Source organism: Entamoeba dispar, genomic scaffold (assembly GCF_000209125.1).
Source record: "Entamoeba dispar SAW760 scf_1105229462665 genomic scaffold, whole genome shotgun sequence".
NCBI lineage: Eukaryota > Evosea > Mastigamoebida > Endamoebidae > Entamoeba > Entamoeba dispar.
Window position 1 is genome coordinate 1 of NW_001855306.1, and position 13436 is coordinate 13436.

Consider the following 13436-nt stretch of genomic DNA (forward strand, 5'->3'; position numbering starts at 1 on the left):
TTCTTTTTCTTGTAAGTATCTTAAATAATTAATATAAACTATTTAAATGTTTATCTATTCTTCCTTCATTAAATATTTCATCTTCTTCATTATAAATATGAAATGTTTCAATATTAGTAAATAATTTTCTTGAATATTTATTTAATGGAATTGGATTAAAATGAAATCGTTCAATATTTCCTCTAAATCTTTTAATTTCTATTTCTAAATTAATAAACTCATTAACATCATTAAAATACATTGATACTATCATTATTTCATTATATCCTAATTTCATTATTGATTGTTTATTTATTAGTTCTTAATTTATTAGTTCATTTAAAAATAATTTGAATGAAGTTGTTTTGTTGTTATATTCAATTCATAAATGAAGTATAAGATGATTACTGAATATGAATTTGATATTATTTCATTGAGTGTTATCAATTATTTGAAGATTGAAATAGAAATATGATGATATGAATTATCATTGATAATACTATGAATGATATGAATGAATTTACTGATGAATGATGAATATAAAGAGAGAAATGAGATGTGTTATAAGAATATACAATTGTTTAAATATCAAAATGATAAATATCAAGTAAATATGATAGAATAGAATAAAAAGAAATAAACAAATTAATTATATCACATTGTGTATTTCATCATTTAATTTATCAAATATAATACAATGTAAATAGAAACACAATACAAAATAAATCAAATAATGAAGAAGATATTACAATTGAGAAAGATAGATAAATTCATTATTTAAATTAAAATTTATTGATATTTTTTATTTTTTAGTTGATAAGAACATGATAAATCATAAAAAAGAACACAACAATAATCATTCTCAAAATATGAAATAAACAATAACCACAATATACAAAAAAATTAGAAATAATATGAAATGAATGATAAAGATGAATTTTATCAGAAAGAAATAAATAATAAGAAATTTGAAAGAAACAAAAGAAATAATATGAATAAATGATAAAATAAGTTGAAATAATAGAAGATATACATTATAATATCATCACAAATTATTATGATGATAACTAACAGTTAAATGAAGAATGAAAGAGAAGTAATAAATGATAAATATGATATTTTATATAAAACACAATAAAATAATAAAATAATAATAAATGATATAGTGATATTATCAGTACAATGATAATGTATTACATCAACATTAAATATATCATTGAAAATCTATAATTCGATTCTTTTTAAATAAACAACACAAATGATAGAAATGAACAGAAGAACAAAAGAAATGATTGAGTTTATTGAAACAATTCAATAAATGATGTAATTGACATACTCAAAGAAGATAATTCAATATGATGTTATAAAATCATTAAGATGTGTAAAATTGAATATTATCTTCATTATATCAATTATTGAGTAATCAAATATTAAAGAAATGAAAATTGAGATATAACAATAATCAAATGATAAGATTCAAATGAAATATTGAAAAGAATGAACACAAATACAATATATTTCAACAACAAACAAGAGATAAATAATACAGAAAAAGAAATAAAGAAAATACATAAAATAAGAATAAATAATACAGAAAATAATAAATTAAAATATTAATCAAATAACAAAGATACAATAAATAAATACAAATAAAAGAATCAACAATGAAAAGAATAATAAAATAAATAATAAATAATATAAATTAAAATAAATTAAAAGTAATATTCAACTTATATAATAAAACAGAAAATAAGAAAGAATAAAAGAATAAAGAATGATAGAAATAAATAATTAAAATAAAATGAAATTAATAAATTAAAGAATGATAATAACATAATAAAGAACAATAAAATAATAAATAAGAAGAATAAGAAATATAACATCATAAAATATAATGATTAACTCATTATTATTAATTTCATTATTCATTATTCTTTCAAATAAAAATAATAAAATAATAAAGAAATAAGTTAAATTATAAACAATCATTATATTATTTAATAATGATTGAAATAATCTTATTATTTGTATGGCTCATGTTCAAATAAACCATAAGGAATAATCTCATTTCATTTCAATTACAATAATTCGTTGTGGTGTGAAATATTCTGGATATTGTTTTCCACCAAGTGCATTTGTTATTCCTTTATATTCATATGAACATTGATTACAAAATGATTCTGTTTTATAATTTTCTTTAAAAATACGAATATCATATCCATATCCAAATTCAAACAAATAAACATCTGATTGATTATATAAACAAAATGCATGTTCTGGATCTTTAATATCAAATTTCATCATTCCTTGCAATCTTCCATTTGATTCTAATGAAAATAAAAATGATTTCGGATCATTTATACAACCAAATTTATCAATTTTCTTATTAACATATCCTCCAAATTTATTTCCATCTTCATCTTCAATAATAATTATTATATGTTCTTTATTCATTATTCTTTTATCAAATACTGATGTGTTCTTATTCCAATTATCAATATTTGAATCAAATATTATATTTCCTATTTTTCTTGATGTCCATTCTTCTATTTGTTGAATTTGACATCTTTTAATGGTTAAATCATTGAGAGAAATAATTTGTTCTTTATCTTCTTCTTTTGATTGAACTTCATCTGTTTCTTCTTTGCTTTCCTTGTTTTTATTTTCTATTATAAATTTTATTTTTTGGAGATATTTCTTTTTAATTTCTTCTTGTATTAATTCTTTCACTACTTCTTTACTAACTTTGGTGTTGATTGACTTACTGATTTCGTTAATCAAATACCATTGTATTTCTGTACTTGTTGTAAGACCTTGAATTTCATTTTCATGGAGCTTTAGGTTTTTGCTCATTTTTTCATTTTCTTCTTTTAGTTTTTTTACTTGTTCATTAATGTTTTCTTTGTTTTCATCAATGAGCCTGATAATGTCTTCTTTTATTTTTTCTTTTGTTACCATTATTTCTAAATTTGTTTCTAAGCTACAAATTCTGTATTCATGTTCTTGTATTTTGTTTTCTATCTTTGGAGTAACTGTAGCTGAGTGGATAACTTCTTCATGAAATGGTCTCTGTGTTTTTCTCTTGTTTTGGTTTTCCATTTATTTATTAGTTTTAAGTTCCATTCTGTATTGCAAAATGAATTAATTCGGGAACCAAAATAAGCAAAGAAATAATGAATCTAAATAAAAAACACCACAAAGAAAAAGGGGGTAAAATAATTTGAATTAATAAAATAATAGTTTTTATTATTTTGTTCTTAAATAATAAACAAAAAGTAGACAATTAAGTGATAATAGAAATGTTTTCTATTGTTCCTTGCTCAGGTAAGACTAATCCGGGAACCAAAATAAGCGAAGAAATTATCATCTAAATAAAATGCTTAATTGAAAATGGTGTATTATATTTTTTGAATATTAGATTATTCTGTTTTATATTATTTTCTCTTAAAATTATAAAAATATAAAATAAAATAAAATGTAGGTAAAATAATAATTCTATAACAATCAGTTGACATTTTGTAATATCTTATTGTATTGAGTATGATGTATATTGATTTGTTGAGTATATTCATTCATAATTCTCTTCATTTTATATTATTCTTTATATCTTTCATTTACAAACAAATCTATTTTAATGTGAAAATATCATTATGAAATGTAATAAAGAAGAACATTATGTTAATTCAAATTTATAATGTTAGTTATGAATAACAATGATTATATAAATATGAATATCAATCGTATTGTTATTAATGAGTAAATATGTTACATTTCATTTATCATACTGATAAGATGTCATAATGATATGTTAACAGATGTTATTATTTATTTATTTAAATGATATAATTATTGATATGAAAATTAAATTATATCACAGATGATTATCAATGATGAATGATGATAATATACAATGTAAATTATTTATATTATCATATCAAACAAGAGTTAAATGATGAAACAAATAAAAAGATAATAAATAACAAGTGTCAATGAAATGATGATATGATAATAACAAATTGAATAATTTAAACATCAACACAATAATACAGAATGAAGAATGACTATTTAATATGTATTATAAATTAAACATTTATAATTAATAATAATGAATTTAATGTTCATCTTCAACTTTCATTCATGATAATAACTCATTAATTTTATCATTAATCATTATATTTATTTTCTTATTATTTTCTTTATTCTTTCTTTTATCATTTTCTTTTTATATTTATTTTATTTCAATTTCAATTTCATCAACAGATATATTCATTTAATACAGAAAACGAAGTAGAAAGATATAACTAATAATGTACAAATATCTTCTTCTCATATTTAATCACAAATATTTTCATCTAATAATATTTTCTACTATTTTTTACCTTTTAAACAATTAACAAGAATTAATTTGCAATATGATAATTCATTTCAATATTCTATCAAACATAAACACCAAGTTTTAAACAAACAATGAATACATTCATTACATTTAGACAACAATTATGAAATAATTAACAACATCACAAATCATTATAATAATATAATGATGAATACGAATGAAATGCATAATTTCTGACCGACTAATCCCATCCATTTGTTTTAAAACTGTTTATTCATCAACTATTGGCCTATTCTTTGCTTCTAGTTGTTGAAATGTGAGAATTTTCTTTTCTCATTTTTGATGTGGAATAGAATATTTTAAACATCTATTATTTAAATATTCATTATTTAATTTCTTTTTAATTTTGATGAATTTAAAATTATTCTTTATGTTCTTATTTTAAGGAGAATATACAATTACTAATGTATTGCTTTGGGCTAATATTCTTTTAGCCTCAACCACTAGACCCTTTTTCTTTATTAATCTTATATTATTAAATATACTTGCATCATAACAAGTAGTAATACCATCTTTATAAATACCCATTCTTTTTATCAATGATATTCTGTCATTGTAATTAATAATCACTGATATTCTTGCAGCACTGGGTAAGTGTTTTTCAACTAAATACAACATTATAATCAGTATTCAATGGGTATTCGAAGGATGGAAATAATTTAGGGAGTGTGGTGTTGTCTCTGATGTGCTATCTTCGAATCCCATAAAACAAAAAATTAAACAAATAGAATATTTAATTAATATGAAGAAGAAGAATAGAATAGACCTTAATAAAGAAGATAGAATAAGAATAAATAAAAATAAAATAATGATAAGAAATTAGAAGAAGATTAAATAAAATATATAATATCATAATAATGAAATAATAAGATAATAAGAGATGAATATGAATTAGAATTAATAAGAACTATTATGTATTATGAATGGAAATAATGAAATATGAGAAATGAATAAAATGAATAAGAATTGAATTTGGAAGAGATTTCATAAATCATGTGGGAAGAGAATTAATAAAAATGAAATTAATGAAATATATTTATTGTTACAAAATAAGAATGAATCATCTATAATAATAAAATATTTAAATATTAAATTTAATGAAATACATATTAATAAATTGAAATTAAATAATGTAAATATTCATTTAATAAAATAATTTGAAAATAAAATGAATGATATGAAATTAACAAGTAGAATAATGATGAATATTAATATAAAATGAAATGATTATAATTAATTAAAATTAATACAACAAAATGGTACATTTGTATAGATTAAGAATGCATTATTTACATAAAATAATAAATTAAAGTGGTGTAGTATTTGTAATGATAAAATATCAACAATTGAACATATATTATTAAATTATAATGTAAATAAGAAAGTACATATTAATAAACATGAATTAATAAGAGAATATATCTGGAGATGTGATAAATTAAAATATAAAATAAATATAATGAATGATGAAGAAATAGAGAATAAAATAAAATAGAATAAAATGAAATTAATATTAATATTAATAAAAATGAAAGGGTAAACTCAAAAGAAGAATATAAAATAATGAAGTGTTCATTGTATTGAATCATCAAATAGGTAATAAAAGTGAATATTTCATAAAATACTAGATATTTATATAGAAGATAAAATAAACAAATATAAATAATAAATGATATGACAATAATATGTGATAAGAAGATAATTCTAATATTTATTAACAAACTTGAAATGTATAGAACACTCCATTTCAAAATAAAACAAATTAATAAACTAAAATGAAAGTAATTGTAGTGTTAATAACAACAAATTGATGAGTCAATAAAGAAACAATAAGAATGATAAAATAACAAGGTATAATAATTCAATATGAAATAAATGTAAAAGATATAATAATTATAAACATGAAAGATAATGAAATAATGTGGATAACATGAAAGTGAATATAAAGATATAGAACTACCTCATGAACATGACTCAGTAGAGAGTGAAGGATGTGATGTAATTTCACTTGAGTAAATTGAAATAAATAAAACAAGAACTACTCTTACTTATTTTATTAGTTTTTATTATTCTTTATTACTTTCTTGATTTTATGAGTTCAAAGATATAATAGAAACACCATAATATACTGCTTGAAAGAATATTCTATTCAATAATTATTGATTGGAAACGATGTTACATTTAGTTAAGGTAATAATATTATTGATATATCTGTAACAATACAGATATTGTATTTGTTTATTACTTGTTATTTGGTGTCATGAATGAATATTATTGATTGTAAATGAAGTTCATTGAATAACAAGAAAATGAATACTAATCTATTGATTACAACTAAGGACTATTTTTATTACTTATTATTGGCTAATGGTAAAGTAGATTATTAATTATTAATGATGGTTACTGATTATAAAGAGTTGATAGTCATTAATTAATAAATGATTAGAGTTGAAGAATATAGAATATTATTAATAAAATGTGTTATAATGGTAGTTCTTATGAATATAAAGAAGATGATTTATAACCACAGTCACAGTGTTAATGATATATTCTTCTTAACATATATGAATTATTCTCAATACAGTCATGAATCCAATATTATTCAGTGATATTTAAATGTTAAGTTAATAACTTATTTAATTCACTATTTAATTGATTATTCATTAAAATACATTATTTCATATTCAATAATAATGAATAAACTAATTTACTTATCAACATAATAAAAATATAAACATTAAATATCGTAATTGATTGTTTCTTATGTACTAAAATGACGTTAATCCAAAAAGTTATTTATTCTTTCTCTTATTTTTTATCATTTTCTGGATTACGTTCTGGGCTACGATTACTTCTTGCTCTTTGATACTCTGCTTCAGCTCTCTCATGGTCCCCTTGCAAACTTGCTATCATTCCTCTTCTAGTATGTTCAATAGTGTCCAGCTCTTATAATACGTGAATCTCTTGACATTCCCCAATCCTGGGTCTTTTATCAACAGAACGAAGTGCTTTTCCTCCAGCATAATCACTATCTTTTCCTACTTTTCCTTCTTTTTTACTACATCTGACATTATTCTTTCTTTTCTTTATTTATTGAAACTAAAATAATTCTTTTTATTTTCAAAAAAAAATATAAAGTTAAAGTCAACTCCAAAATAACCAATAACAAAAAATAACAAATAATAGATATATTCACAATTTGATATTATGATTATTGAGAAGTGATTATTTCAGTGATTTCAATATATTCTATTTCTATAATAGAGTTCATTTCTAACATATGAGAATTAGAAGGTTCATCTTCTAATGTACTACCAGTGTTGAATATGTAGAATATTAAGTATTTCATGTTTTTAATAATGATTGTTCGTAGTATTTTGGGGAAGTTGATTTGTAATTTTAGTGTCTTTAATCTTCTTACTGTTTCTTTATGTATCAATTTATTGGATAATATTACAGGTATTATTTCTACATAAGTTATTTCTCTACTTTGTATTAATTTTTCTTGTAATTCTTTGTATTTATTTATTTTGTAAATATAATTTAATTCATTATTTCTATCTTGACATATATCAACATCATTAATATATCATTTTTTCATTGATGATTTGATAATATATATCTGGTCTTCTAACATTAAAAGAATAGTCATTAATAAATAAATCAATAATTTAATATAAGAATATATTAATATTAATATCCATTTATGATATATATTAAAATCAAATTTCATCAAATTTAATAAAATATGTAATTAATATATGTTTATATATTTGATTACATATATATTCATGTTTTGATATTTGATTCTTCTTCATTACATTATAATAATATATTGCTAATAGATGGAATTGTGTTAGGACAATGTTTTCAATATTTTAATATATCAATATGAAGTAAATTAGAATTAACACTTCGTGTCATAATTACTCATTCTTGCATCTTTACTACTTAGAGGAATACATTTCTTTTTATATTTAATGACATGTGGTTATTGATAATTTCATATTATTAAATATACATTTTACATTTATTATATATTCACCATATTTCTTTTCTTTTAAATATCTTTTATTTATTTTATTTGTTACAAATTCAAATACTTTGTTTACATCATGTTTTCTTTCATTTATTTGTATTATATTAATTTATTAAAATTAATATTCTTACCAAATGTTCTCTTCATTCTTTTAATTATTCAATTTGGATTATCTTTTACTATTATTTCTTTTATTTCTTATTTGTTGTTGTCTTTTATTATGGTATTGTTTGTGTCATATTTGTGTTTTATTATGTGATTTATTTGTATTATAATATTGATTGATTCTATTTGAATTATTGATAAAATACTTATGATGATGAAAATGATTGAAGTGATGAGTGAAACGATTCATACAATTATTATTATAATTATTATGATAATTGTTATGGTGATAGTTAATATTATGGTAATGATTAATGTGATGATTAATGTATTTCTGTCCATACAGATAATATGTTTTCACTCATTCTTCTATCATTTATATTTCATGGATGATATTGATTTCTCCTTCTTTTGTTATTGATTTTTTATAATTTTTGTGGTGTGTCCTGTAACTCTTCTTTTTTTCCCTCCAAATAGCAAATAACATCTAATAGACAATAAAAGTAGTCGAAACGTTGCAGTATTGGATAGTGGTGTTATCGTTTTTTAATAAAGTCAACGTCACGACAAGACAATAATTATTGAATTGAAGCATGTACCTCATTTAGGGTTTCTTTGCTGTGTTTCTGATATGTAACATTCGATTCTTAGTGATGAATTAAGTAAGAATATAAAAAGCAAGAGATATTTAAAAAAGAAATGTGTAAAAATGCGAGAATAAATGAAGCAAATTTCAACAAATAGATTTTTAAACAAACAAATATATATCAATCAAACTAATTAAACAAAATTATTATTTTCTCTTTAACCTTTTTGGAATTCTTTTTTGGTTATCTTTATTTCCTTCAGTACTTGGTTGGTACAACAAAAAGTATGTTTTAAAGTATTGAATTAAAATTTATTCTTTTTCTTAAAAAGTTAAGAAAATAACCCTTTTTAGTTTGACTATTTTTTTCTTCGACTATCAATTACACTTGCAATGACAGTACCCACAATAGCACCTGCAGCAAGCAAATTTGGTATTGTTTCGTCAAGGTCGATACCTTCTTTATCTTTTTTCTCTTTTGGTGGATCTCTGTAAATATATTGTGGGACATATTCTTTATGAAAATCTTTGGTTTTAGTCTTAGAACTAACAACTTCCCAATCTGAGTAAACAGGTTCACGCCCATAATAAGGAATTCTTCTCTCCCTAGTCAGGTGGTTGATTTGAATTGTTATACTACTTTTTGTTTTATTTATGATTATTTCTTCATCTTTCTCTTCTAGAATAACAGATTCATAGAAAATGTCCCTCTTTACAACTTTATCAACATCAATAAATGATAACTTTCTTGCCCATTTTAAAAGAGATTCAATTTCATTCTCTGATCTAGAGTTATCATATCCTGCAAGTGGTTTTGAGTTTACAAAAAACATTGGGAAAATGATGCGTTCACTTCCTGTTGTTTGGTTAATAAAATCCATCAGTTCTTTATTATAATCTGATCTTTTAGTCTTAATATGTTCATCTAACACAGCTTGAGGTTTATAACAATCACAAAATGTCCATACTATACAAACATTTTCCAAAAGCCAGCAATTGGAAAGGCATTAGCTATTATTCTAATCATTATTTTAATATTTTCAGAAATCTATCCTCATTAAAATTTAATACAACAACAATGGCTTGGAGTCCTTCTCCTTCTTTTTTAATATAATCTACCATTTGTTTCATATATTCTCTTTGACTTTCTGGACCTTTAGAATCGTTAAAACCAGGTGTATCAATAACAAATATATCACTTCTATCACCTGTTCCGGAATATCCTTTTGTTTCATTGGTTTCAGAATTAGGATTAACACTAACACTAAACACATTCTTTTTAAGAATAAAATTACCAAGTGAACTTTTACCATGAACCTGCATGTCCCATAACAAGTAACTTAGTTTGTTTCATTGTCTCTTGAGTGTTGATTGATAGTTTTTACAACTCTTTTAAATACTGTGTAAGAATGTAAAAATAAATTCTATGTTATTCAATAATATTTTTGTTCATTTATTTTTATCATTTAAAAAAGAAATCACAAAACTCACTTGTTTGAACAAAAATCAATGAGAAACAGAAACTCATTCCAAGTTTAAAACTGATTTTTGATTATTTAATAATTTGAATACAATTTATGGTTTTTTTAAATATCATAACATAAATTTATTTACATGTTATAACTAGACAAATTAAACTTAATGAAATGAACTTTAAGAGGGGATTATCAATATTGCATATCCTCTTTTATTTTTTACTAGAGTTATTGAAGAAACAACTAAATACAATTATTTATGTTCAACTTTTATTTTTTCATAACAACAAAAATAATGACTAAATACAAAAACAATTATTTTTTATTGAATTTACATTGACTTGTATTGATAATAGATGACTTATACAGTATTCATCAATTGAATATTTTATATTTTAATTATATGATATCATAATTTCATTCTTTATTATCCTATTATTTTTACACCATTTTCATTTGATGATAAGAAGTTAAACAATGAAACAATTTCTTTAAATAGTGTACGAAAACTAAAACAATACCAATGCAATAGGAATCCAATACTTTTATGTTTTTTATTTTGAATCTTTAATCATTTTTGTTTATATGAATTTGTTTGTGCATTATATTCTAAACAGTTAATGAAAACTCTCAGTTTATTCAAATAAACAAGAGTATTATATAAATTAAGACAATTTCTATATTAAAATATTTATTATTGATTAATTTATTTCATTTTAATGTGTTATCATCTACAATATGAATATAGTTATGTTAAACAAACCATTCAGTAATATCATTTATTCTAAAACTAAAATGTAAGTACATTCATAGAAATAAGAATTAAAGAAAGAACATAAAATTAATTAACTTATTTGTATGTATCAAAAAAGAAATATCATTAAGGTTATGACAATATTGTCAAATTAATTTATATATTACTTCATTGAAAATAAAATATGTATTACCCAATATTTCTTTATGAATTTTAATAAAAATGAGATTGTTGGCGTTTTTTTATATGGATAACCAAAATGAAATCACAAGTTTACTATTTTCAAGTGTTATTACTTTTATTCATATATTAATGAGACTCTCTCATTATACAAGATTTATTTTATTTTATTTTAATAAAAATAACTATCAAATGTAATTTTAAGTTAAAACTCTTCAATTAGAGAGTTAAAGTAACACCATTACTCCTATTAGTATCAAAAATAGGTTTATTGTCATGTTTATTGTTCCATTGTCTATTGGTGGATTAACACATACATCTTCAATGCATTTATTATTGTTATAATCAAATTTATATCCTGAATCACAATATGATAGTACACATTTTGTGCTCCATTCTCCATTATCTCCACATTCATATCATCAATGTCCATGTTCTATATTAATTTTTTATCACATTTTTCATCTCTTTTAACTAATCTTTTATTCTTTGGATTACATTTTGTTTTATACTTATCAACTATTTTCAATGTTTCTTCTTCAAATTCTTCCAAGTTATTATTTGAATATTGAATATATTCACTCTTTCATCTATCATATCTGTTAGAAATTCTCTTGGTATTTTTTCTTTATACGCATAATTATATCTAAAAGATTCTAAGAAACTTAAAAGAAGTGAGTATCATATTCAGAGATTTTATATTTAGAACTACATAAATCATAACCATCTTTCACTGCCGATGGTGATAATCCCACTTCAAATTCTTCATCTTTACCATTAGGATCACCATTGAATCCAACAAGAATAGCACTTCCACATTCTTTTAATCCTTTTGTAAATACTGAACAAGCAGAATAACAAAATGAATCAGTATAAACTACTATTTCTGTTGGTTTTCTTGGTTTACTCATTAATTTCTTTGTTTCCCATTTCATAATTGATGGTTGTGTAATTTTATGTTCAACATTTCCATATTTTATTGTTTTTGGTTTTATATACCATCTGTTTAATTTGATCATGCAATATATCTTTTTACCAACCCACACAATTTTATTGAAAAAGCCTTCTGGATTCACTCCTGCACATTTTTGAAGTTCTTTTTGATCATACAATTTTCCCCTTTTATTGCATGTTTTAGGGTCATTTAATAAATCTCCATCGATCCCTTTTTGTAACATTTCTTGTGTACATGTTGAAGTCCTTGCTGAAACTATTGTTCTTACATCATTATGTGGTGCAAATATCTTTTCTATCCATTGTTCCCTTCATCTCCTCCTTCATTTTCTGGAAGTATCACTTGAATTGGATATTCATTTGAGTCAAATAATTCGATACAATTTAAAATTGTTTTATAATAAGGACTAAGTGTATGAAAACTTATAAAACTTTTCAATATAAAAGTGTTCACTTTTTTGTCTGAAACTCTACAATATATGGGTTCAACTAATGACCCATATTCGTTTTTTAATTCTTCATTTTCAATCGATTCTGTGGTTCTATTAATTGATTTTAAAAATTCTTCTTCCATTAAATGATGCTTATTAATGTTTTCTATCTGTTCTTTGTTCACTTTATATCTTGAACCATATTTAAGAATTGAATAATTAACATTATCACTTTGACCATTTTCCCATGTAATATAAATTGGTTTATTTAAATAATTTTTTGATAGTGGTTGTAAAGATAATCTTCCTTGTGTTAATGCGTAATCAGATTCTGATGACTTTGCTTCTGTGAACTGTGCATGTAGACACCTTAATCGAATATACTCTTTTCCAAATTCACGAATATTAAATTGATACTCTCTATTTATTGTTTTAACTGCTACATTCTGATTATTTATTATTTCATTTGGTGTATTCACGGTAATACTTTGGAGTCATTATCAACATATATTGTAAATAGAATGAAATAATAGAAAA

The 13436-nt window shown here is 21.9% G+C and overlaps 4 protein-coding genes across 4 annotated transcripts, besides 32 other annotated features; all 4 read right to left on the bottom strand.

Annotated features, from left to right (window-relative positions):
* Nucleotides 1-20: 20 nt before the first annotated feature.
* Nucleotides 21-48: a sequence feature (AT_rich).
* A 695-nt stretch (nt 49-743) lies between these two features.
* Nucleotides 744-791: a sequence feature (AT_rich).
* A 54-nt stretch (nt 792-845) lies between these two features.
* Nucleotides 846-1009: a microsatellite.
* Nucleotides 1010-1078: 69 nt separating this feature from the next.
* Nucleotides 1079-1177: a microsatellite.
* Nucleotides 1178-1457: 280 nt separating this feature from the next.
* Nucleotides 1458-1637: a microsatellite.
* Nucleotides 1638-1643: 6 nt separating this feature from the next.
* Nucleotides 1644-2540: a repeat region.
* Nucleotides 2541-2635: 95 nt separating this feature from the next.
* Nucleotides 2636-2666: a sequence feature (AT_rich).
* A 524-nt stretch (nt 2667-3190) lies between these two features.
* Nucleotides 3191-3247: a sequence feature (AT_rich).
* Nucleotides 3248-3316: a repeat region.
* A 59-nt stretch (nt 3317-3375) lies between these two features.
* Nucleotides 3376-3456: a sequence feature (AT_rich).
* A 341-nt stretch (nt 3457-3797) lies between these two features.
* Nucleotides 3798-3851: a sequence feature (AT_rich).
* A 190-nt stretch (nt 3852-4041) lies between these two features.
* Nucleotides 4042-4095: a sequence feature (AT_rich).
* A 35-nt stretch (nt 4096-4130) lies between these two features.
* Nucleotides 4131-4230: a microsatellite.
* A 324-nt stretch (nt 4231-4554) lies between these two features.
* Nucleotides 4555-5076: a repeat region.
* A 2-nt stretch (nt 5077-5078) lies between these two features.
* Nucleotides 5079-5249: a microsatellite.
* Nucleotides 5174-5346: a microsatellite.
* A 34-nt stretch (nt 5347-5380) lies between these two features.
* Nucleotides 5381-5416: a sequence feature (AT_rich).
* A 30-nt stretch (nt 5417-5446) lies between these two features.
* Nucleotides 5447-5632: a microsatellite.
* A 95-nt stretch (nt 5633-5727) lies between these two features.
* Nucleotides 5728-5755: a sequence feature (AT_rich).
* An 11-nt stretch (nt 5756-5766) lies between these two features.
* EDI_030890 (uncharacterized protein) lies at nt 5767-6497 on the bottom strand (the record flags this gene model as incomplete). Its single annotated transcript, XM_001739998.1, has 3 exons — nt 5767-6145; nt 6277-6413; nt 6495-6497. 3 exons carry the CDS (start codon nt 6495-6497, stop codon nt 5767-5769), a joined length of 519 nt encoding a protein of 172 aa, XP_001740050.1.
* Nucleotides 5809-5836: a sequence feature (AT_rich).
* Nucleotides 5856-5883: a microsatellite.
* Nucleotides 5884-5905: a sequence feature (AT_rich).
* Nucleotides 6004-6046: a sequence feature (AT_rich).
* Nucleotides 6125-6295: a microsatellite.
* Nucleotides 6498-6983: 486 nt separating the features above from the next.
* Nucleotides 6984-7120: a sequence feature (AT_rich).
* Nucleotides 7121-7460: 340 nt separating this feature from the next.
* Nucleotides 7461-7512: a sequence feature (AT_rich).
* A 31-nt stretch (nt 7513-7543) lies between these two features.
* Nucleotides 7544-8632: a repeat region.
* Nucleotides 8560-8977: a repeat region.
* A 57-nt stretch (nt 8978-9034) lies between these two features.
* Nucleotides 9035-9167: a repeat region.
* Nucleotides 9168-9464: 297 nt separating this feature from the next.
* On the bottom strand, nt 9465-10428 carry EDI_030900 (uncharacterized protein; the record flags this gene model as incomplete). Its single annotated transcript, XM_001739999.1, has 3 exons — nt 9465-10039; nt 10083-10116; nt 10180-10428. The coding sequence occupies 3 exons, from the start codon at nt 10426-10428 to the stop codon at nt 9465-9467; spliced, it is 858 nt and encodes a 285-aa protein (XP_001740051.1).
* Nucleotides 10429-10962: 534 nt separating this feature from the next.
* Nucleotides 10963-10985: a sequence feature (AT_rich).
* Nucleotides 10986-11234: 249 nt separating this feature from the next.
* Nucleotides 11235-11301: a sequence feature (AT_rich).
* A 368-nt stretch (nt 11302-11669) lies between these two features.
* Nucleotides 11670-11699: a sequence feature (AT_rich).
* Nucleotides 11700-12179: 480 nt separating this feature from the next.
* EDI_030910 (uncharacterized protein) lies at nt 12180-12692 on the bottom strand (the record flags this gene model as incomplete). The annotated part of the gene is made up of 1 exon (XM_001740000.1): nt 12180-12692. One exon carries the CDS (start codon nt 12690-12692, stop codon nt 12180-12182), a length of 513 nt encoding a protein of 170 aa, XP_001740052.1.
* Nucleotides 12693-12763: 71 nt separating this feature from the next.
* On the bottom strand, nt 12764-13406 carry EDI_030920 (uncharacterized protein; the record flags this gene model as incomplete). Its single annotated transcript, XM_001740001.1, has 2 exons — nt 12764-13268; nt 13387-13406. 2 exons carry the CDS (start codon nt 13404-13406, stop codon nt 12764-12766), a joined length of 525 nt encoding a protein of 174 aa, XP_001740053.1.
* Between the last annotated feature and the right edge of the window lie 30 nt (nt 13407-13436).